The 26,598-nt window shown below is 40.6% G+C and overlaps 1 protein-coding gene across 1 annotated transcript in view; it reads right to left on the bottom strand.

Moving 5' to 3' along the window:
* Positions 1–26,598, bottom strand: part of DIAPH3 (diaphanous related formin 3) — a 747,362-nt gene that overhangs the window by 427,516 nt on the left and 293,248 nt on the right. The window contains exons 10-13 of the mRNA XM_063425945.1: positions 19,705–19,815; positions 16,467–16,585; positions 11,248–11,364; positions 10–128 (exon numbers count right to left, since the gene is read on the bottom strand). Coding sequence (XP_063282015.1) covers positions 10–128; positions 11,248–11,364; positions 16,467–16,585; positions 19,705–19,815 — 466 coding nt within the window. The remainder of the gene's footprint in view (positions 1–9; positions 129–11,247; positions 11,365–16,466; positions 16,586–19,704; positions 19,816–26,598) is intronic.

Genomic DNA, 26,598 nt, shown 5'->3' with positions numbered 1-26,598 from the left:
CTTACTTACCAAGTATGTAACTAAAATCAATGTCTAATCTTTTCCTATAGGTAAAATCAGGATCAACACCGCTTCGATGCAGAACAATTTGAGACACACACTCTTCAATTATTTTGAAATATTGCGGCCTACAAAATAAGTATATATTAAAAAAATTATCAATAACTTGAGGTATGAACAGCAGACTATATTATCACAATGTCTATAAAAAAAGTTGCACAGCAGTTGAAAATGAATTGATCAGCACATCCAGGTACAATATATGATGGCATTAGGTATTGAAATGTAAAGAAGAAAATGTAATGTGCTATAGTCAAGATTGATAATTTGCAATTAAAAATCACAAAATACTATATTAATTATGTGAAAAGGTGGCAAGAAATTGCAGTTCTACCTATTTTCTATAAACATACATATACAACCATCTATGTTTAAGCACTTAAAATGTTTTGTACTTAAAATAAAACCTTTATGGCATACAAGGAATGGATAAAAAATAAAAATAATTGTTAAATAATTAATTAATAAAATGAAGATTATACTAGTGTATTATATTAGTGTACTAATAATCTCAACTTTAGTAATGACATGAGGCGAATAGTTTGCATTCTCTCTCTTTACTAGCTCCACAGCAGCAAAGAAATACATAAAAAAAAGAACCAATCACAAGAGAGTAGGATGTACATGAGGTATAATGACCTAATCACTTCCTCTTTCAGAGAGTGACATCAAGCAATAACAATAACTCCTAAATCCAACATCTGCAGGAGCAAACTTCCTAAGAATTCAACACGAACAACCAAAACATCTTCGGGGACGAATCAAACTGAAAAGAGAATGTGTGACAGGTTTGCATACATAGTCATGAACGTGGAAATCCAAGTAACACACAGTAGTAATTTGTAAACTACAATCTGATAACTGAACAACAATCATATAAAACTCCAATGACAATTCCAGATTAATGGAAATAAAATCATCCATATAAACACAAAACAAAGAACCCAACCTACCTTAGACCAGTGAGCCATATAAAGAAAGCAAACAGAAAGGGTGGGATAGCAAAGCAGGGTGGGAAAATATTCACCTCCTGTCATTACTAAAATTAAGATTATTAGTACACTAAAGCTAGTATAATCTTAAATTTTACAACATGACAGGGGGCTTCATATTTTGCAATTTTAACGCTAAGAAAGGAATAGAAAACTAATGAAGAATCTGAATAGTGCTACGAGAGACATAGACCGTCGGGAAATCAGAAAAACATCCACATTGAACGTCCGAACATGCAGTACATGACAGAAAAACACCAGACCAAGCATACAATTATGTCAGTAGATGCCAAGTCCCGTAGACAAACTTTTACAATCCGAACTCACCACATAATGGATTGAGGTCCCGTTCCAACCAGACCGGGAATGCCCAGATGGAGAGGCATCATCACCGCATTCCCTGGGGTCCATGAGTCTAAAAGGTTCCTAGCAGCCTGTGATAGTCTGCCGATCTGCCAAGAACCCCAGAAAGAGCCCAGGCCACCAGGGTCAGCTTACCCTCCAGGAATAGAAGATGTGGGTTCCCCTTTGGGTCCATGAGAAGAGTTGGGTATGAATGAAGGAGGAAGAGGAGATCATCACCAGCCAGTTCCTGAATGTCCAGGAATCAAGGTTGACTCTATCACAGCATGATGGCCAAGTCAGTGTTATTCGCTGAACAAAGGTGATGGAGAATCCTTCCAATCATTGCGAAGGAGGGAAAAGCATACGCTCAGTTTGCAGGAATGCGACCACCATTGTGCACTCGAGATCCAGCAGCCAATTGAAGAACACTGAATTCTGTCCGTCCCTCCGAAGGTTGGAGAACCGATCTGTGTTGAGATATGTCTCCCCCGGGAGTTAGTCTGCCCTGAGGGAGATCCTTGCGAGGCAGGCAGAAATCAAAGATGGGTTTCATGATGTCTGATAGAGGGGAGCTGGCTCTGTCCAGGCGATTGATATACCTGACTGTCGGTGTTCTGGCCATCTGGATAGGATGCAACAAATGGAGAACTCCTTTACCAGTCTGCGGATAGTGAAGGACCCCACTAAGAATTCCAGGAATTCAATGTGAAGGGAAAATTCCTAGGTTGTGCCCACGCTTTCTGTGGGTGTGCTCTCGCAGGTTGTCACCCAAGCCCCACAAGCTAGTATCCGACTTTAGAACGAAGTCTGGTTGGTCGTAGGGGTTCGCCTGAGGAAACCATACAAGGAAGCGCTGCATGTCCCAGTAACGTAGTAGGTCTAGGAAAATAGCCTGGATGGAGGAGGGCAGTAGCCCACGATCCGTGCAAGTGTGTAAATTCCCTTGAGGATAGACTTTAGACCTTTCAAGGGGAAAGCTTCAGTGTACAAGATGCAGAGTTGATTATGAATCCTAAGAAGTGGACCATCAACTACGAAACAACGATTCCAGCCAGAACGCTGAGAATCGCAAATATTAACGCAGTCTTGAATTTTCTGAACTGAACAGAAGGATAATGTCCAGGTAAATAATGCAGCAAACTCCCCATACATAATTGATTACTGGTTTCAGTAGTGTCATGAAGCCCCCAAGGATCCGAGCTGGGGAGGCAGGTGAAGTGCCATGGTTGATCGCAATACAGGAAACAGAGAATGTTGTCAAGAGGGGTGGAAAAGGACCAACAGGATGTGTCTTCATATTCAGTTTCACAAGCCAGTCGTCTACGTGAAGAAGGTTTGAATGCCTTTCACCTAGAAGCGATGGGATCTCATGTGGGCGTTGTGGAAAGTACAGTCGATGCTACCCTCTATGGATGCTTACCTGAGGAAAACGGGATCTAGCGCATCTGCGTGTTCCGTGTTCTCTGTCAGATCACCTGGAGCACCCCAGGTTCGGGTAAAGCTTTTGCGATAGCGAGGTACAGGGGTCAGATGGCCATAAGTGGTTGGCGACATTGCCCCGCTGTCAACCAGTCATGTAGAACACCCCCTAGGAAGGTTACCACCTAACAACTTCCTCATGGAGGTTTGGGTCTTGATGAGGGAAGCAGAAACATAAACGTGTATAATAAGCTCCCTCAGGAAAGAGCATACCTTGTGCCTGTGGTCCAGATGTTTTGGCACCCAGATCTGCCAACTATCCGTAAATACAGAGTAGTGCTGTTATGTGCTTCTAATAGGAGAGGCAAACATTAGTGTTTCTGCCGAAACCGAAACATCTCTAAGCCCATTCACGAAAATGGTGAGACCATTCACGAATGGTGCTGGCAATGTCAGGTATTTTACCCTTCAGAGGGGGTGAATACACACTGCTTCCACTACATCACCTACACAGACTGGTATCCCTATACACTACATTCCATAAGCACAAACATTAGATCCTCTACAATAACACATAACACAAAGTCATGGGTGGAACATGTAGGTGGACCTTTGGGTGTGCCTTATGGGCATACTCACAGTCAGGCCCTGGGGCCCAGACCTTGAGCTGTGTAAGGGGCCCCAAAAAATGGAGCGGCTTCCTGTTCTCCCAGAACATTGCATTTTGTGACCACCGTTACAAACAGCCTCCAGAGATCCTGTTCTACTCCAGACCAGTGGAGCCAAACTGCAGCCAGAGCCGGTCACCATCCTCATCTGGTTGTAAGTAGGTAATCTAGTATATTAGTGACATTAAGATCTAATTTATCTCACATTAAAGGGACACTACAGTCTCCAGAACCACTGCAGCTTAATGAAGTGGTTCTGGTGTGTATAGCCTGTCCCTGCAGGACTTTTAATGTAAACACATACTGTGTGCAGCACCGGCGTTAGTTAATATGGCAGATCATATGGGTGAGGCATTGTGATGTCACATAAGGGGAGGGGCTTTTTTTTTGCCTAGGGCAGCAAAATCCTTGCACTGGCCCTGATCAGTTGCCATTATACCATTATTGCCACAAGTTCATGGACCTTATTCCATTAACTGCAAGCATTTGTAGACATGACTAAGCTTATTTTTTTTTTTTTAATACACTTGCACCTTCTGTCCTTGTTTTGAGGGGCAACTGGATTGATGCTACTCTTGGTGCCTGAGCCTGTCCCCACAACCCCACTACCCTCAGTGCACGAGCCTGTCCCCACAACACCACTACCCTCAGTGCCTGTCTCCATAACACCACTACACCTGGTGCCAGAGCCTGTCTTGATAACACCATCACACTCTGAAAGTGCAGAAAATAAACTATGTGGAGCAACAAACTGTGCAATTTGCCTTTTATCCACAACTCTAAATCTACTAGATCCTACAGTAATACATCTGCCATTCCTAGAACGTCTCTGTGGCAGTGGCTTTGCAGCCTCCTGTCATGTTGTAAAATTGGCTATAGCAAAAACTCTAACCAAAGACACAAAAATAAGTAAATACAATTCTGAGTTACAAAGTCACTATAGGCACACATACTTCTTCAGCTCACTGAAGTGGTCTGGGTGCAATGGCCATGCCCCACTAAGTACTGCAATGTAATATGTTTTGAGAAACTGCAATGTTTATATTGCAGTACTAAGACAGCCTACAGGCGCTTCCGGGAGTTTAATTGACTCAAGGTCACCTAAATGACACTGGACGTCTTCATGCATGAAGACATCCAGCATCATTGAAAACCCAATCGGAAAGCAGTGAGGCAATGCTTTCCTACGGGGAGGGTCTAATGCGCTTGAAGAGCTATTAGGTCCCCCCGTCGGATGACGTTGGAGGAGGTAGGGTGCTGACCCAGTGCTTAAGGACATTGGTGCCGGAATTAGATAAGTGTTTAAAGTTTTGGTTTTTTTTGCTTTTTTTTACCCTTTATTTAGAGGGGGTTGGGGTGGTAGTGGGTTATACCAACTAAAACAACTTTGTATTACTAACACTATAGAATACCTTTAAAACATATATATATCTAGTAGAGATGTCCCGAACGGTTCGCTGGCGAATAGTTCCTGGCGAACATAGCTTGTTCGCGTTCGCCACGGATGGCGAACATATGCGATGTTCGGTCCGCCCCCTATTCGTCATCATTGAGTAAACTTTAACCCTGTACCTCACAGTCAGCAGACACATTCCAGCCAATCAGCAGCAGACCCTCCCTCCCAGACCCTCCCACCTCCTGGACAGCATCCATTTTAGATTCATTCGGAAGCTGCATCCTTTTTTTTTTTGTATTTTTTTTTTAGACAGAAGTGTGTTATATTTGAGCATGCTAGGCTGAACGTGCGTATATCATGGCTAGTTGCACTGAGGGTATGAGTATATAGCAGTACATTGTTGTGAAAGATGGCTGTCATGTTTAGGGTGTAGCTTGCACGTTATCAACTGTGTATTTATATCAGCAGCTCCACCACTAGTTATAAATCAAGTGTGAGTCGACCCATGAGATGAGACTAGCGAATAACATAATACATGAACGGTTAAGGTAAAGGCATGTAAGGAACTACGACAATAAACTCTTTAGGAGGCGAAATAAAGTTTCAACACTTGCTACTTTACGATTAGTTAATGTGCAGAGAGCAGTTCATGTGATCAAAGGCATGGTGTGGAGGGTCGGCTATAGCGGGACATGCTTGGCAGGCTGCTGTTTACTGCTTGTGCTCATCCGATCCCTTCTGTGCGCCAGGTGCAGACCCTGGGAGTCCCTGATACCTGGAACAACATAGGCAAGTCTCTGGCTGAGTGCCGGGTTCGCGGTTTGAGGTGGTGGAAGCTTGTTTTGTCGGGTGGTCGGTCTGTCCCGGTGGTGCTTCACGTCCGGTGCGGGATTGTGGTGGCTTAAGGTGGAGGTGAGTGCTTGACGTGGGGCAGGCTCTGCATTTCTGTTTGTGCCTCCGGTCCCGTCTTCGACGCCTTTTGCGTTGGTGGATTTTAATGGGGACTGCTTCGCTTAGCTGTGGTGGAGCTTGTTGGGGCTGTGGTGGAGCTTGTTGGGGCTTCCTGCTTGTTATTTGCTTCCAAAATTGATTAAAGAGTATGTCCAGCTTGGACTCAATATCCTGCCATGCTTTGCTGGTACCAGAAGGACTCGCGGCTGCCGCCATATTGGGAGAGTCGCAGATGAGTATGTCAGTCTGTGCGGCTGTGCTCTGTGCGTCCATTAGCTCCAGACAGCCTCTCAGGGGTGGACCGGGATAACCCCCACCTGTCCAAGTGTGTGGAGGGGGGTAATGGAGCTCCTGCCGGGAAGTAGCTGCTCCTGGGCATCCCAGGATCGGGAGATCGGCCGCCTCTCCCGCCCGGTGAGCACCAGGCCACACTTGCCACGCGGAGGTAAGTAAGACTCTGTTGAGTTGCTGACCGCTATTAAGCATGTCAGGTCGGTCAGGTAGGAGCAACATTGCTGGGTCATCCCCTTCTGGGGTGAAATTTTCTTGTTGATAGCTGCTTAAAGTAAGATATTGAGGGAGCTCACACGAAGTGCGTCTTTCCTCCATGACAGCTAAGCCCCGACCCCCGGAAGCTGCATTCTTAGTGAGAGGAGGGACAGTGTAGCTGCTGCTGATTTAACCCCTTAAGGACCAAACTTCTGGAATAAAAGGGAATCATGACATGTCACACATGTCATGTGTCCTTAAGGGGTTAATAGGGAAATTGAAAGCTAGGCTGGTGTATTCAGTGTCCACTACAGTCCTGAAGGACTCATCTGATCTCTGCTGTAAGGACAGCACCCAAAAAAGCCCTTTATAGGGCTAGAACATCAGTCTGCTTTTTTTTTTTCCTGTGTAATCTAATTGCAGTTGCCTGCCTGCCAGCGTGTGTGTCAGGCTCACAGCGTATACTGTGCCCACTTGCCCAGTGCCACCACTCATATCTGGTATCACAATAGCTTGCATTTAAAAAAAATAAAAATGTTTTTGACTGTAATATGTAATATAATAGCAGTCAGTTTCCTTCACACGTGTGCGTTTCAGGGCCTGCCAGGGCACAGTGTCAAACCAGTGCAACTCATATCTGGTGTAACAGTAGTGTACATTTAAAAAAAAATACAGGGGGCTTGTTGTCACCTTTCGGGGACCCTTGGTGTTGTACGTGGCTGGGTGGAGGAAGAGACCTTCAATGACATCAGTGAGGACAAGGAACGGGACATGGCTAGCTTGGTATCCAACCTTGTGCAAATGGGGAGTTTGCGGTTGTGCAAATGGACTGTTTGCGGTTGTTTGCGGTGCGTTAAACGGGGAGTTTGGTCTGTCACTGTGAAGCGGGCGTAACCCTTACACCACCTGATCGATACAACATCATACCTGATGTTTTAAAGCACAATATTCCAAAAAATTTAGGAATTTAGGTGATTGTTGCCCTTTATGGATTAAAACCAGACTCTGCATCAACTATGTAATTTTCCATGGGAGTTTTGCCATGGATCCCCCTCTGGCATGCCACAGTCCAGGTGTTAGTCCCCTTGAAACAACTTTTCCATCACTATTGTGGCCAGAAAGAGTCCCTGTGGGTTTTAAAATTGGCCTGCCTATTGAAGTCTATGGCGGTTCGCCTGGTTCGCCCGTTCGCGAACATTTGTGGAAATTTGCGTTCGCCGTTTGCGAACAGAAAATTTTAAGTTCGCGACATCTCTAATATCTAGGCATATATAAAACATAAAAACACACCAAAAACAAGGTAATTCAGAATGTAATTCTGGTAATTCAAGAAATGTCTGTTTAAATTGAATTGAAAAACACATGCTTAAAATATTTTAACATGTTAAACTTAATTCATGAAAATAGCAACTTAATAACTCTAAACTGGCTTAAAATATGGTCTAATTATAGAATATTACAATAAAGCTAGTTAGCAAAGACTTCTACTTTACACAGGAAAATTATATGCACCCAAATTGAGGTTCAAATTGATGTTTTGCTTTAAACAAATGATCTACTGGTATTGTCTTGTCCTCCCAGCATTCTCTGTTTTTTTTTTTTGTTTGTTTTTTCTGTGGGAGGAATTAGTGTACTTTTAATCCATGAGCAAAGCTCTTATATGGGCATTATGTTTCCATCACATGCATTATAATGATTATGCTAATTAAGCAAAGCAATGTGCTCAGAGTAATATATTACAAATATGGCAAATGTGTTGGATTTAATACTGTGATTATTACAGATAACTCAAGTAAAACATTGAGAAAACCAAGTTTTATGAACATAAATATGTAATAACAGGATAAAAAAAAATACCATCGCATTGACATAACCAATGAACTGCGCATTAAATGGTCCAGAATGGAAAATAAACCATTAGAGAGCTGAATGGTTTTACTACACGCAGTTATTTACATAAATGTAATCCAAATAATTCCCCATAATAGCTGTTCTTGTGTCACATTTTATTAGAAGCACGTTCCTATAATGCCTAGAAATCGCTCTAAATTACCATTTGGTAGGAAATTCAAAAGGGTTGATTAAATGAAAAAAAGTCTGTGCATCAATTAAAAGGTGGCAGTTCAACTATGTCTATATTTAATTTTTCTGTTTCTGATGCTGGTTTGCTCTAAATGTCATGATGATGTAAAATAATAAAAAAAAAAAGGCAGTTTTATATAAAGTGAGTGATTTCTCAGGACAGAGAGTACATAATGGTACATATTCAGGAAAATAATGTGTTATTCCTCTCTAGAAACTAGATTTCTGTTAAAGTGAACTCCAGGCATTTCTCTCACACTGAACTTCAAAGCCTATTAGCAATCCCAGCATTATTTCCTCATCAGCTCTGCAATTAGAAGATATTTGAAAAGCCTTCAGCAATGCAGAAGTAACATGGCTTTTAATAAAGACATGGGTGGCATGGGCTGGGTATTATCCTGGAACTCAATCACACATGTGTAATGATACATATGCTTGCTGTGCAGCTCTGCTTATCTCAGGCAGAAATGCTTTTTGAGACTAAAGGCTGGAATACTGTAATATTGGTAGGTGCAGAATAATTTAAAATACACCTGGAACTCGTGAACCGTTAATTGGTTTATTGACTCATGTGAGACAAGAGATTGAATGATACCGTCATTCTTATATGATGACAGTCCATGTTTAAGCCTTTGCGCCTTAATGCATTAAGTCCACCAGACATATTAAGTCTCACATACTTCAAGTGGGGGAAACTAATCCAGGTAACAGTTAAGGTTTGCATTCTGTATGCCACAGATCACAACTACAGGGGCCTTAAATAAAAACTGCACCATTTATTTATTTTATTGTATTTCCATTTTGTAACATTTTAATGCCTTTGGCCTGTTTTTCATTAATCATCCACATTGATTTTACTTTGATATTTTGCATTGTCACTTACATCTATATCCCATTGCTTTACAGCCATACTGAGTGATACTGATTTTAGAGTATCAGTCAAAAAAGTGCCATTTGAAAGATTTGTTTGCATACAGTGAGCACACAGCATGTTTGCATACAGTGAGGATAGTATTTGATCCCCTGCTGATTTTGAATGCTTGTCCACTGACAAAGAAATTATAAGTATATAATTTTAATGTTATATATATATTTTAGGTGTATTTTAACAGTGAGAGACAGAGCAAAAAAAAATAAAAAAAAATCCAGAAAAAAAGCATGTCAAAAAAAGTTATAACATGATTTGCTTGTAAATTAGTGAAATAAGTATTTTATCCCCTATCAATCAGCTTGATTTCTGGCTCCCAGGTGTGTTTTATACAGGTAAGGAGCTGAGATTAGGAGCACTCTCTTAAAGGGAGTACTCCTAATCTCAGCTTGTTACCTGTAAAAGACACCTGTCCACAAAAGCAATCAATCAGATTCCAAAATCTCCATCATGGCCAAGACCAAAGAGCTGTCCGAGGAAGTCAGGGACAAGATTGTAGGCCTACACAAGGTGGAATGGGCTACAAGACCATCGCCAAGCAACTTGGTGAGGACGTGACAACAATTGGTGTGATTATTCACAAATGGAAGAAACACAAAATAACTGTCAGTCTCCCTCGGTGTGGTGCTCCATGCAGCTGGGACCATAGTCACCAAGAAAACAATTGGTAACACCCTACACTGTGGAGGACTGAAATATTGCAGCGCCTGCAAAGTCCCCCTGCTCAAGAAAGCACATGTACAAGCCCGTCTGAAGTTTATGCTTTTGAATGTGTTTCTGCTAAGGGAACAGGACAACTGCAATGCATCAAAGGGACAATAGACGGGGCCATGTACCATCATATCTTGGGTGAGAACCACCTTCCCTCAGCCAGGGCATTGAAAACGGGTCGTGGATGGGTATTCCAGCATGACAATAATCCAAAACACACAGCCTAGGCAACAAAGGAGTGGTTCAAGAAGAAGCACATTAAGATCCTGGGGTAGCCTAGCCAGTTGCCAAATGTCAGCACTGAAACCGTAATGACTTGGAGAGGATCTGCAAAGAGGAGGGGGACAAACTCCCTCCTGAGATGTGTGCACACCTGGTGGCCAACTACAAGAAATGTCTGACCTATGTGATTGCCAACAGGGTTTTTTTCCCACCAAGTAGTAAGTTGAAGGGGTCAAATACTTAATTCACTCATTGACATGCAAATCAATGTATAACTTGTTTGACATACATTTTTCTGGATTTTATTTGTTATTCTATTTCTCACTATTAAAATACACATACCATTAAAATTATAGACTGATCTTTTCTTTGTCAGTGGGCAGGGGATCAAATATATATATTTTTTTCCCATCACTGTACATACAGATAGTGTTGCCCTTTCTAGTTTTCATTAACAGAAGTAAAACAGAGATGGATGTCACAATCAGTGTTTCTGCATCTGTTTTCCTCTTCAAGCTTATGTGTAGTATCCTAGTATCAGGTTAACTTGCCTTACACTTGTTACACTTACACTAGTTATAACAACTAGCAGAATTCCGTATAAGCTATACATGTGAAACTAAAAAATGTAAAATGTTCCCACAAAAAAAAGGTAATTATTTAACAGCTGTTTCAATAAACCTCAATGGTTAAAAGTAAATAACAGGGTAGTTCACTAAAATGAGAAATCAAAGGGAATTTCAAATGTAGGGTCAAGATAGCTTTACTGGAAAATAAAACAGCTTTCCTTACAGTTTGGCTGCTTTGGCCTTACATTTGAGATGTACTTTGAATTCTAACTTTAGTGAGTAATGTTTTAAAAGTCACTATTTCTGCTCTGCATAATTGTCCACCCCATTCCTTCAATCCGTTTGGGTGTAACAAATCCACTAGGAACAGGTAAAATTATGTAGGAACATAAATAACATCATGTATGCAGCTTACCTTGCAAAATAATCATTTCTGATTATTAAGAGATGTTGAAGAAGTGAAAGGAAGTAACCACCGGCGCTTGTGTCCTTAACTGAATTCCACACCAAATTGAAAACATCACTAGCATCAGTAAAAGTATTATTAAGGTAAATATACACATAATATTCCAGGTAAAAATAAATAAATACATTGCATGCAACACAAAAATCCTTTCATAAATCATCTCTGAAAAATACACCTATTTCTAGAATTAAAATGTTTCCAATAATCAAAATGAGAATAGCATGCTTTTCTTTATCTGACCCCCAGGCTTAAAATGCAATATCAATCTTTACTCAATGTAAGGTTACTGTAAAGCTGCATGCAGAGCCTGAAACCTTAATTAAATATAGCTAATGAAAGGTTGATATAACCTATTCCAGATACACTCAATGGACACATGTAGTCACGCAGCCTATTAAAAGTGTATACATTTGTCTCACATTGATACCCTTGTATACATCACAGCAATCAGCTTTTTTTGTTGCTGTACGTGTACTCTGAGCTTAAGGCTATATATATATAAGCCTTTGAAAAAGTCATCAACACATATGCCCTACCAGCTAGCTGTAATAATAACCTGGCCAAGAGAAGAACTGGTCACCATGGATGTAAAGATAAGAAAACTACTCACTATGAATGGAGGATCCCACCCGAAATCCAGCACCCAGAGACTGTACAACTGCTGTAAAGGAAGGAGGCCGGGGCCTGATGGGTGTCAAGGCCACAGTCCTGGATGAAACACAGAGCATCCACAAGTACATCACAAAGATGGCTCCCAAAGATGGACTGCTAAGGGAATGCCTAAGACTTCAACAGAGAGAGGATGCAGAAAAAGAGGAGGTTCCTTGTCAACACAAACCTCTCCATCGGGTGAACCACCAGCAGATAGTGGATGTGGCTCACATGACAAAGCAGGAATGAAAGACAGCACTGAGACACTAATCCTAGCAGCACAGGAACAGGCACTCAGCACCAGATAAACAGAAGCTGGAGACTACCACGTGAGGCAAGATCCAAGGTGCAGGCTGTGCAAAGAGATGGTCCAGCACCTAGTAGCCAGATGCAAGGTGTTAGCAGAAACAGCATACATGGAGAGACACAACCATGTTGCTGGGATTGTGTACCAAAACATCTGTACAAATTATGGATTGGACCTGCCTAAGTCCAGAAGGAAGATACCACAAAGGGTAGTTGAGAATGACAGGGCTCAGATCCTTAGACTTCAAGATCCAAGCAAGTGCTGGCCAACCATCCCAACATGGAGGAGGTAGACAAGGAACGAAAGACTGCAGTTGTGGTGGATGTGGCAATACCCAGTAACTATAACATCAGGAAGAAAGTACATGAGAAGGTGGAGAAATACCAAGGACTGAAAGAAGAACTAGAAAGGATGTGGAAAGTGAAGGCAGTAGTAGTCCCAGTTGTGGTAGGAGCACTCAGGGCTGTGACTCACAAATTGGGGGAGTTGGCTTCAACAGATTCCAGCTGGGACATCTGAGATCGCTGTCCAGAAGAGTGTAGTTCTAGGAACAGTTAAGATACTGTGCAGAACCCTCAAACTCCCAGGCCTCTGGTAGAGGACCTGAGAAATGATGAATAAACATAGCACCAAGGAGTATGTATTTATGGGTGTGTGTGTGTGTGTGTATATGTATACATATACACACACACACACACACACACACACAGCCAACTGGACAACGAGCTTTCCTCAGACACTTTGTGGGGCTTAGGACACCAGCTTGTGCCATATGTACGTCACCCGCTCACACAGCTTATTTGTGCCCACTCTGTCCGGACAGCGCTCCCGGCTCATCCTTACAGCATCCCCCTAAGGCTGAGAAAAAGACCAGAGACAAACTGGGTCATCCAGTAGTGTTCCTAGGCAAATATCAGATTTGCAATAACTTCAATGAGGGCTCCTGCGGTTACAGCGCCTGTCGCTTATTACACGTATGCTCACATTGTTTCCGGGCACATGCAAAATCTATGTGCCCAAATAAAATGTTCCAGAAACCTTATTTGTCTCCAGTGAACGTTCTTGTACTTGAACATATGCTGTCCACTCACCCCTTCAAACACCTTGTGGAATTTTTATGTATAGGTCTCACCCAGGGTTTTCACACGGGGCTCATTTACATGCCAACAGGGGTGTTAGAATGTCACAATTTGCAGTCAGCCACTAATAACCCTACTGCAGTCACTACCTTGTTACAACTGGAAGTGGACCAGGGATTTGTCATCGGGCCTTTTTGTAGCCCCCCCCCCCCCCCTCCACCCCCCACCCCCCAACCCCCTTTCCAGCTGGAGAACTAACCCTATTGGGCTGATTTCCAGCAAACTTTCTGAGAAACTAAGGCTTATCATTGACCTATCCGCACCCCACTCTTCAGCCATCCCCGGCCGAAACTCATTGATTACATCTGAAGAGTTTTCCCTACAATACTCCACTATTGACCACGCTATTGCAGCTATCAGATCGTCAGGGTTGGGGGCCTGGCTTAGCAAGACGGATATTGTCAATGCTTTTAAATTGTTACCTATACACCCCTCTTTGTGGCACCTGCATGGCGTTAAGTGGCAAGACGCCTACTACTTTTTTACAAAACTCACTTTTGGGGCCAAGAGTAGTCCGAGGATTTTCGACACTTTCGCAGAAGCTTTGTGTTGGCTCCTCCTTAATACCTGCAGGTGCCCAAATGTGATACACTACTAAGATGATTTTCTGTTCATTGAAGCCAATTCCAACCCCCCACGTAGTCTAGACAAAGCAGTCAAGCTATTCACCTCACTTGGTGTCCCCGTGTCACCCACTAAAACCGAAGAACCAGACACAATCATAAACTTTCTGGGGATTCTGCTGGATTCATCAACAATTCATTTCTAGGCTCCTCGCCCTGTTCCCCACCTTCTCCAACGACTATGCCCGCATATCCTTTGACTGTCCTGCGACCGCTGACCTCCAGATGTGGTACAAATTCCTCTCAGACTGGAATGGTAGGAGCATGTTCCTCCCACAGATTGATTCACGGTCACCTGTCATTTGGACAGACGCGGCATCATCCGCGGGATATGAGCACGGAATGGCTCTGGGGGACCTGGCCAACAGAAACACAGGGCATTAAGGGGTTTCACACTAACTCAGCCCTCTTTGAGGTATACCCAATAATTGCTGCAGCTGTCACTTGGTGTAGGTTGTGGAAAGGGCAGTCCGTACGCTGCTTTTCTGACAACCTGGCAATATGCCACATTATCAACAAGGGTAGCTCTTCCTCCTTGGCAATTATAGATTTCCGTAGGAAACTGACATGGCTGGCAGCTACACATCACTTCCACATTGTATGCTCTCATGTTCCCGGCATAAACAATACGGCAGCTGACCAGCTAGCTCGCTTTCAATTTCAGGCTTTCAGACTGTCTCTACCCTCGGCAGCTCGTGTGGCAACCCCAGCTCCAACTTTCCAAGACCTTATCATGGAGTAGATGAACTACTTCAGCACAGCCACGCTCTCACTAAATTAGCTTTATCCACCAGCACTCAACATGCGTATCACAGAGCTTATCACTTGTACAAACAATTCATGTCTGACCATCACCTAGCCAACTGGTTCGAGGTTTCTTCACTGCTAGATTTTGCATCTTTTTGCCACCTTAAACTTAAATTCTCACATAACACGATTAAGCTTTACCTCACGTGGATACAACACCATATGTATTGCTCCTTCCCTAACCACAAAGGGTTCTTAACCTCTTACCCCATCCGAACACTACTGAAGGGCATAGCAAAAGCAGAGGGCCCAGCAACACTCAAGAGATTGGCTATTGACATTGGAATGTTCAAATCCTTGTCCAACCTACTCGACCAGGCACCATTTGAACCCCATACAAACACGGTTATAAAAACCGCCATGTATCTAGCTTTTTATGGGTTTCTTAGACCATGAGAATTTACCATTAGTGGCCAACACCATAGCCAAGGGTGCCTCCTCACGTCGTATCTCACGAAACACACAGACTACTACGTCCTGACCCTACCTAAGACTAAAACAAGTCAGATGGGGGAACCGGTTCACATAACCTACTACCCCACGGGGAACAATTGGTGTCCGGTGAAAGTACTGGACAACACAGACACACCTCAAAACCCCTACTATTGATACACGATGCAATTCTCACCACGGCAAAATTCATGCTTTATGTCCGGATGCTTATCACCAGACTTGGTTTAAATCCTGGCAACTACTCTGGGCACTCCTTCAGAATCGGAGCGGCCTCCATGGCCTCTAGCCAAGACATATCAGCTCACGTTATTAAGACACTAGGTCGCTGGAAGTCCTCAGCTTATGCCACTTACATCCCACACCCAGTCCAAGAGATTAGGAGGGCTTTAATTAAGATGTCTACTTAATATGTAATAATGTACTATGTTTGCTGAATAAATGTTTACCTTGCTTTTCTCTTTTTGCCCACTTTATTTACCGGCCTACAGCATACATCGGTTTTGGCACACCTCAACCGACCATTTCCTTTTATTGTATTTCTCTTCACCAGAGTATTCCATATCATATGAGAATGCCCCGAACACACAAATATATGTATGTATATATATGTGTGCATATTTATATATATATATATATATATATATATATATATGTGTGTATGTGTGCATATATATATATATATATATATATATATATATATATATATATATATATATATATATATATATATATATATATATATATATATATATACACACACACACACACACACACACACACACACATATATATATATATATATATATATATATTCCAATATGGTTTTGTCACATCACCAGCTGTTCCTCTGTTTCCCACTTTCCTATTTTGTAGAAACCTGCAAATTTTAAGTATATGACTTCATTACGAGTAAACCTAGAGCACCTCTGCACTAGTAATGACATGTATTTTTGTGCTGTTAGCAATAGATAGATATTCTAGCTCAACAAACGAGACATTTTGCATGGCCTTTTAGTTTATCAGTGAGCTAAGGACTGCATTTTTATGTGTTTGGCTGACTTACTGAATCAGCAAACAAGAATTAAATCACAAAAAAGTCATTTAAGTGTCGTAAAAATTATGAATACCAAAGTAAAAAGTGCACCAATGAAACAAGACAATGCATTCTATACATTTCGGAAAGGATATTCCATTTCGGATCGGACATCATCAAGACGGTGGGAAAACTCTATCATGTCTTCTTCCTTGTGTTCGTCAAATACTCTTAGCTGGATGTCCAAAGCATCATTTTTTATGAGCTTCATTTGCTACACAGAAGAAAAGGGAGAAAAAAAAATATTTTAAAAAGCAAAATATTTAATTATGCCGGTTGTTGCAAGTGTCACAGCACTGTTTAGAGGTGTTCTTTACTATCACATTAGATAGATTTGTTTGTTCATTAACAATGAACTGCTAACTGCAGTGGTACTGTATTGGCCAGCAAAATGAAAAAGTGCTGTCAGAATTTGTTTCAGTACATGATCTATTAAAACGGAAACATTAGATGCTATATAACCAAAATCATAATGAGCATAGTCAAGGTCACTGACAAATAAGGTTCACAACCATGGCATTAGCAGCTCTATCATTAAAGGGACACTATAGTCACCTGAACAACATTAGCTTAATGAAGCAGTTTTGGTGTATAGAACATGCCCCTGCAGCCTCACTGCTCAATCCTCTGTCATTTAGGGGTTAAATCCCTTTGTTTATGAACTTTAGTCACACCTCCCTGCATGTGACTTGCACAGCCTTCCATAAACACTTCCTGTTATTTCAAGTTCTGTTTAAGATTTTCTCATCCACTGCTAGACCATGCAAGAGCCTCCTGTATGTGATTAAAGTTCAATTTAGAGATTGAGATACAATTATTTAAGGTAAATTACATCTGTTTGAAAGTGAAACCAGCTTTTTTTTCATGCAGGCTCTGCCAATCATAGCCAGGGGAGGTGTGGCTAGGGCTGCATAAACAGAAACAAAGTGATTTAACTCCTAAATGGCAGTGAATTGAGCAGTGAAACTCGGTGGGAATGATCTATACACTAAAACTGCTTTATTTGACCATAGTGTTCCTTTAAAGGAGTAGTCTAGTGATCATGATGACTCATACCAATGTAATGGTTACAATGTAATCAGGCTGCAGTTCTGATTTTGGTCAACAGTTTATAAGTGAGTTTGTTTCAAATCACTCACTCAACAAATTAATGGAGTTAAAATATGGATTCCACATTAGCAATTCAAGACCTGGCTGTGGGTGTCTTGAGGATCTTGGTGTTGGTTGAATCTCTAACAATGAGGGCATTACACCCACAGCGTAATTGTACCACAAGCACTACAATGGCATGTAGTGGTTATGGTGCCAAGACTGCTACTTAAAGACTAAATGTTTAGCTCTGATAACCAATGTGTGAGAGCCTGTATTTGTGTGGAGTTTGAACATAAAATTTATTTTTATATATGTACACGTTAGACAGTAGCATTTATAGTTTGTAGAAGATCAGTGAATGGGGGATGTATATTCCTGGTTAAATACTTTGTTATTGTTATTATTATATGTGGAACCCTCAACATGCCTTCTCCTTCCTTGCACCATTTGAACCCACACCACCATTCTTGCTAGCCTTTCCCTTCATGTCTGTTATGTCTTCCTGTTTGCACACCTTTCTCAGTGAATAGCCTTGATATTTAGTGAAGGGTGAGGAAAAGCACGGATATACACACCACGGCTAGTACTAATCAACAGAGTATCCTCTAGGCTAGTGCTTGAAATGATAAAGGCTGCTACAATGTTACATCATTAGAGTGTGCTGATACAAACTAGCAGAGGATGCAGAGAAAATATTAGTCTAATAAGAAATTTAACTTAAGTTCTTGCTTTTTGCCTTGAATTAAACAGATAAACACATACCGTATTTTTTGCGCCATAAGACACACTTTTTTCCTCCTCAAAAGTAAGGGGAAATGTCTGTGCATTTTATGGAGCGAATGTGTGCAGGGTGCACCGGCTCTGGGGCGCCAAAACTGTCTAGGTGACCGGCAGGAGGTGGGAGCATAAAGTAGCACTCTCCCACCAGTCATTTGCTGAATGCCTGAGTGAATCATTCACCGGCCATTTGCTGTGGTGCCGGTGTTTCATTGATGGGAGAGGGGATGGGAGCATCGGCAAGCAGCGCATCAGCTCTTTAAGAGCTGAAGGCTGGAATACCTGATGTCATATTCCGGCGGTGAGTGCTGTGGGAGAGAGAAGGGCAGCAACACCTGGTGAGATTTGCATGGAGCAATGATAGGAAACCGTGAGTGTGTATATAGTGTAACTGCCAGTGTGTGTGTGTGTGTGTGTAACAACCAGTGTATGCAACAGCCAGTGAGTGTGTGTAATAGCCTCTCAATGGGTGTGTGTGTGAGAGAAACAGCCAGTGTGTGTGTGTGTGTGTGTGTGTGTGTGTGTGTGTAAAATAGCCTGTGTGTGTGTAATAACCAGTGTGTATGAACGTAACAACCAGTGTATGTAACAGCCTCTCAATGTGTATGTGTGTATAACAGCCAGTGTGTGTGTGTGTGTGTATGTATGTGTAACAGACTGTGTGTGATGGTTATTAATGCCACTGTTGACTGCTGTTTACTTTACATGGTTGAAATATTTACTAAATAGTTTAGTACATCATTTGATTTAGAATATTTTTTTTTCTTGTTTTCCTCCTCTAAAATCTAGGTGTGTCTTATGGTCAGGTATGACTTATGGAGTGAAAAATATGGTATATTATTTATTGACCAATAAATGATGAACACATCCTAACATGTTATCAATAAATGCACACTTTAACCACCACAACAACTTTTGCTTTTAACATTGTTATGGCTAATTTGCTTATAATTGCTGGGATTTCAAATACACCAGCCCACATTAGTTTCATAGGATATGATCAGACCCATTGCAAAATATGAGAGATGGCTGACTGGCAGAGCTCACTACAGACATGGTAAATCCTAGTCATTTGAAGTAAAAAGCATGGACTTCAATTGTGAGCGTCTTTATATTTTTGCATACATTGTTAACGTGTAATCTAAATAATAATACATTTAAAAGAAAATGGCATTGGGGCACCTATAGCAAGGAGTGTCCCTTTAACAGAGCAGACACAACTGGTGAAACATAGAACAGTTTCCTTTGGACTGGAATGGCATCTACAACAGCACTGAATTTACAAGTATCTCTAATAATACAGGGGTTATTTGAAGCATATAACACCCGTTCAAACAAAATTACATTACTCCAAAAGAGAAAAAAAAAAAAAAAAAGAAATAGAACTTTATGAAATATGGTTTACCACTCAGGTGTCTTGAAATGTAAATATTAATGTGGAAACATTGACTACAGGGCACTTACTGGCAATATCTCCTTCAATCCACAGCGCATAAATTCATTTCTGATGTGAAGCCTCAAGTCCAGATCATCAGGCGATGTTACAAGAGCATTGATAAGCTGCATACAAGCGACCTACATCAGACAATATTGAGAAAATTAAACTCTGTCATTTGCAGTTTTCAATATAGTTAAAACGGTAAAAAGGTCATTACAGTTATATGAATTTTGAGTTTATGGTCTAGGTAATTTAGTGGATATATATTATATATGATAAAACATGATCAATGTATTTTTAACTAAAGTACAAACACCTAAAATCCAGCTACATATTTCTCAACCAATATTTAAATTACCCCAACTTAAAAAATAAATAAAATAAATAATTAAAAAGACAAGGTTATTTAAAAACAGAGAAGGATGACCCAATGAAAGTGAAAGATTTTAATTGTGATTACATAACAAATAAAACATGTAGTGTAATCCACGCTATATATTTGTTAAAAGTTGCTTGTGTAGAACAACTTCTGAAGGCTCTTAACAAAATAAACAGATTACGCATTGATGATGTGTTGAGATTTTTTTTCACAATTATTAGGTAGTTAGTTCTTACTTCGCCAAGGCTGTATTTTTCCACTAGAGGTTATGCCTAAGGCTTTTATTGTACACTTTTTAAATCATACCTCCCATGACCCCATTCAGCTTATCAATAGCTTAGAAACTAAAATCACTTAAAGAGACATTTAAACACCTAAACTTACAGATGTTGGCCAACTGCTATGTTTTTTAGCGTTTATTTTTGAGAGCTGGTGTTTCAGTTGTGATCTTTTATAGCAGGAACTATCACTTCCCAGGGTTTTAATAGTTTGTTTACACATCACTATATTTACCAAATGTGTAAGGGAAAAAAAAAATATTTGCATAAGAAAAGCAGAAGAAGAGAAAAGATATTGAATAATGTTTGCTATTCCTGAACCTGAATTATGATGTAATTTGCTAAATCTAACAAAGTTAAAGGACCACTATAGTGCCGGTAAACATACTCGTTTTCCTGGCACTATAGTGCCCTGAGGGTGCCCCCACCCTCGGGGACCCCCTCCCGCCGGGCTCTGGGGAGAGTAAAGGGTTAAAACGTACCTTTATTCCAGCGCCGGGCGGGGAGCTCTCCTCCTCCTCCGATCATTCTTTCGGCTGAATGTGCATGCGCGGCAAGAGCCGTGCGCGCATTCAGCCGGTCTCATAGGGAAGCATTGTAAAAATGATTTTCACAGTGAGAATCACGCAAGCGCCTCTAGCGGCTGTCAGTGAGACAGCCACTAGAGGATTTGGAGGCTGAATTAACCCTATTATAAACATAGCAGTTTCTCTGAAACTGCTATGTTTATAAAAAAAAAAAAAAAAGGGTTAATCCTAGAGGGACCTGGCACCCAGACCACTTAATTAAGCTGAAGTGGTCTGGGTGCCTAGAGTGTCCCTTTAAATACACTCCACTTGCCCAAATACAAAATAAATAATAATCACTTATGGAGAGCAATAAACGGGTCGCGAGAGTAAAGATTGCTAACAAGGCATTAACCTTTGTGCAGCATTGACTGCCCAATATCACATATCCCCTTGTATATCCTCAGTAAAATATGGTGAATGAATGTTCTGCTTTAACCCCCTGTGGTTTCTCTATAAACAAGCAGGATTTTGAGCAAGGAGTATCTGAAATATTCAAAGTGTTAACTTATAGTACTATACACACGTAAAACACAATAAGGACAAGTAATACTTTCAAAGGGAAATGGTTTCCAAATAACACATTGCAATATGTTGAAAAATGCAACACAAAAAAGATTTGAAATAAAAAAGGGAAAGAAAGAAAATAAATCACCCATTTGCACTGCAGCTACCTCTATGTATTTTTCAAGTGTTTTCTTAAGATCTGCCTGTCAAAGCTTTTCAACAGAATCGCTCCTCTTACTGTAATGAATTGCACTATAAAGGAAATGCAATGGCAAAAAGCAAAATACTAGAAACCAGATCTGCTGGAAAGCCGGTGGAAATAATTCCCGTAGGTATTATCGCTCTGCAGTTATCACCTTGAAAACCAACAACAATCTTCAGATTTTGCTGTCCACTTAGAATCATGTTTTTTTCTGAAAACTAAGAGGTGCCAAAACTACCAAATTTATGGTCTTGGTATTTAACATCTTGGCTAGGTAAAGGTAAAACTTAAGTCAGAAAGTATTGATTATCATATTCCCAAACAGCTTTACTGCATTTATATAGAGTAGATGAAGGTTGGATCAGCACTTTCTAAGCTATAAATATCCATATTACAAGGTTTAGGGAGATTTTTTTTTATTTTTTTGTAGTTATTAAAATAATAATGAAGTGTTGGCATCCTTTTAAAACACTTAAAGAAAATGTTAATTTAATTAAATGGTGGAAGGTAAACAACAAGGACTCTTTGTATCTTTGTATTACACATCTATATGACTAACTAATAATTTATGCAACTAAAATTAAAATTTAGAACAAGAATAATGTAACTCATTAAAAGATTTTTTGTTTGTTTGACATTTTTTTTTTCTCTCTAAACACATTTATAGTAGTTTAATGACAAATTACTGTGAGTAGTATTGCTGTGGACCTCTGTTAAACATCCAGACACACAAATAATATGACAAAAAGAGAGACTGAGGAATTTGGGCTCAAAATATGGACCGTCCCTCCTAAAAAGGGTCACGTGGGAGGTATGCATCGGCGACTTCACACCTTTTACTTGTTAGCATCACTTTTCAGAGAATATAATGTTATACATGACCACCCCTAAATAGAAGTCCTTCAACACTTCCTTTGAAGTCTCAAAGCAGGGATGGGGGATATAAAATATAACTTAAATTTATCATCAATCACCCCATCAAATACAGCACACAGCATTCATGGCAATATGCTTTAATTACATAAATCATAAACATGCATATAAGTGACACAACAGGTTATGTCAGTCTTCAGAGAGCAAAATAAATCGTTCTTGTTATAATCTCGTGATAATTTCCTACAGAGCTGAAACTATGCTTGTATTATAACTTTATATACAAAGAGCAAAAAAGAGTTTGGTTAGTGTATAACGATAGCATTTAAGCGGGGTAAAAAAAGTGTTTGAGACTAAATTTGTCAAATATTTTAATAATTCCACTGTACATTCATATTTCCTATAATAAAATGGAAACTAATAAAAGAAACATATACCAGTATATACACCTCCCCAATGTTATCACAGCAGAAATTTGTAATATTACCAATATAGGACCAATATGGGACTGGACTGTAATGCAAACAGCGTAGAACTGGATTTGGGTATAAACTAAAATAGAGAAAAAATAAAAGACAAAAACATAGTGCCAACTGTATAATAAAAAATGTGTAATAGATAAGTGTGTGACTCTCACTCACATTCTCCAGAGCCGTGCCAGGCTCTGTAAAACAGGCTCAGGGGTGCCAATACTGGCTAACGATCCAGGTGATCCAGATAGATGAGACTCCAAAATTTCGATGCAAAATATATTTATTAAAATGGAAACTAAAACAAACAAAAACTTTGAACATTATGTATATGAATCTAAAAGAGTCTTCAATACTGAGCAGCATTGAAAACTCATTAGTCAGGCTCAAGAACCGAGAAAACTACATATTGCCGAATGGAATACAAAAATGGTTTTAAACAGTCAGATTTACTTCATATATTGCTTTGTGAATTTGATCAATTATTGGTTCCTGATATTGTTCATTTACAGTAAATTATATGTTTCTCACTCTGAAATTTAGATATTTTTCGAAGAGGTGGTCTATATTACTCATTTGCCAAGATCTAATCAAAGTGTTTAACTATGCAATATTGAAACAAAACAAATAGCTGTCACCAGTAGAAAAAGTATTAGTTCTTAGTGTTGAGAATGCCCAAGGCCTCTGCTGTCCAAATCTTTTGCAAAACAGGCTGTAGATTTTAAAGATTCATAGCTGGCTATGACAGATCTCATGAACAATTTAATACAGTCCAACCTATTAACCGTTCAGGCCATATAAGTCGCACAAGTAGCTCAACTTTATTGTCTATCTATTGATTATTATTTATGCACACAAATCAAAGTGTCTGCACTCTTGTTGTCTTACCAATTAGTGCTTAGGTAGAGCACTCATGAAGTGGAAGAAAAAAAAAAAAAAAAAACTAAGAAAAGAAAGGAAAGGGAACAAATGTTAAATTAGTAAAATAAATCCAGTAAAGTTCCACTTTTTTTTTCTCCATAATTCCAAATACATTAATATTTCAGGACACAATGCAATTAAATACAAGCGGTATAGTATGGCTAATTTAATTGTGTCATTAAGTAAATGGTAACCCAAACACAAAAAAATGTTTTGTTTTGTTTTCTTATACTTATTACTCTGACAGGACAATACAGAAGCATCACTGGTTATTTGATGTGGTCTCACAAACTCCTAACTTATACCTTCCTATACTATAACAATCATATTACTGCAAAATTCCACTAAACTAAATGTAGTGTGTGATTCTCTCTCTACAGATGATGCAAGAAAATCTTTTATTATGGTAAACAATTATCTGGAAACTTTCAGTCATGCTTCCACTCTGGTTATCTTCCTGAGTATTTTAACATATGTATTTGCCTGTGACACGGACCCCCTGATGAGCGAAATATGAAACGTGTATTGGTGTTGCAGGTACTAGATTTGCGTAATTTGTAAGATAGAGAAGTCGCTTTCACATATGTTCCCTCTATCTTTGTACTGTAGTACATGTTTTTCTTTACTGCTTGAATAGCCGTTTTGATATTGTTTGGTTTAGAATTTCTTTGGCTGTCTCCTTGAGTTGGGGATCTGTATAAAGGGCGATCCTGCAGGTAATCAGATTGTAAAAATAGAAGTGTCATAATAGATTATTTTTTTAATGGTTTATTACAGAAATTTGTTTTGTTACATACACATTGTATACCTATCAACAAGGTTTTGCTTTTATCCATATAACTAATCATTTTGATATTGTGTTTCAAAGGGCTCTGAGTGGAAATGTGATTATATTAGTAATATGAGTTTCTGCACTCCCCCTGTCAGCATTGAGTGGTTTTGCACAATATATACCCAGTATATTTGACTAAGTGGTATTAATACAGTAATAACATTTTTATAGGAGCTAAAAGGTATTTATAATCGGGAGCAATTATTGTATTTTTATTTACAGGAAGTAGGTTTGCTCCTTTTGTAAATTTTATCAATTTATCAGAAAGGTTATTCTTAAGGATTTTCCTAAATACCACTGCAACTATACCCAGCTAAATTCCAGCCGCTTTTGAACACGCTACACAAAGACCTGGAGGAATGGGCAAAGGTCCGCCTCTCATGGTTTGAAAGGATTGGGGTGCTCAAAATGAATGTCCTACCCAGGGTCCTTTATCTGTTCCAGACTATACCCATCGCTATCCCGGAGGCCTCCTTCGCCTCCCTTCGCTCCATGCCCCTTAAGTTCACATGGCACAAACACAAAACGCAATCAAACACAACGTCCTTACATTACCGAAAATGAAAGGGGGCTTGGCCCTAACAGACTTTAAGATGTAGCACAGGGCCACACACTTTCAAAGAATAGTGGAATGGACTAAACCTGGAGTAAACAAACTGTGGAAGGACATTGAGACATCACACATAGGCAGACCAATTTCTGTCCTCCCTTGGCTAGATTACCAACAGGGCAGGCACCTGGCCACTCCACACCCCCTCATCAGAGCGACCATGCAGGTCTGGAACACGTTGGCTGCACCTCTATCGCTCACTACCACACCATCTCCACTGCTCCCTTTGGTCCACAACAATGCTTTCCCACCGGGACTGGAAATCAGGACACTCAAACGCCTATTGGGACAAGAAATACCTCGGATCTGCCATGCTCTTGAAAATGGCACAATGCGATCCCTGGAGTCCAAATACGCTTCAGGTATAACCAGGTAACAGTTTGCACTCTCCATAATCCAGGGTAACTCCACTTCCAAACCACGAACGGAATTCGAGGCAATATGCCAAGACCCCGACCCACTGGTAAGGGGCCTGTCCACACTTTACGGAATGCTCTTGAGGATGAGGAAACTGCTGCTGCCGCCGAGCTTCATGGGAAAATGGGAAGTGGCCTTGGGTACCACGTTCATGCCTGCCCAATGGGATAAAATATGCACCCTCTCGCTACACTGCGCACTGTCGAGCGAGACACAGGAAATTACATACAAAGTTCTAGCTCTCTGGTACCGCACCCCACATCTCATCCATATCCACGACCCCAGTGCCGAGGACACTTGCTGGAGTTGTGGCGGGGAACAGGGCACTTTCATCCACTTATGGTGTGATTGCCCGCAGATCAAACCATACTGGGCGACAATCCACACAATCATCACACGGTTGTGAGTATACTGGGCGACAATCCACACAATCATCACACATTTGGAGTATAAAATCCCTGCTAATCAGGATAATCAATGTCACCAAAAGCCTGATTCCTCTTTACTGGAAAAAAACAGACATTACCCCCCCCCCCCTGAATCTGTGGTACCAACGCATGGAGGACTTCATGACGCTAGAGGAGCTCTCCCTACTGGCAGAGGGGAGATCACAGACATACAGGACACATACATACTTGGACACACAGGATTCTGACCACCGAACGTCCCAACTTCCAGGCCCTTATACACTGACCAAAAAAACACCACAGAGTCAACGAGTAGAACGGGCGACACCGACAATGACTGACACATGCAACCCAGATCCATAGCCACCGGACTGACCTGAAATGCCCGTTGGGAACGGGGCAAGCAAAACCAGACTGGGGCCGGGGGGGGGGGGGGGGGTTACCAAAACACGTAGAAA

This window comes from Pelobates fuscus, chromosome 1 (genome assembly GCF_036172605.1).
Source record: "Pelobates fuscus isolate aPelFus1 chromosome 1, aPelFus1.pri, whole genome shotgun sequence".
Classification (NCBI taxonomy): domain Eukaryota; kingdom Metazoa; phylum Chordata; class Amphibia; order Anura; family Pelobatidae; genus Pelobates; species Pelobates fuscus.
This window is presented reverse-complemented; position numbering and strand designations above follow the sequence as displayed.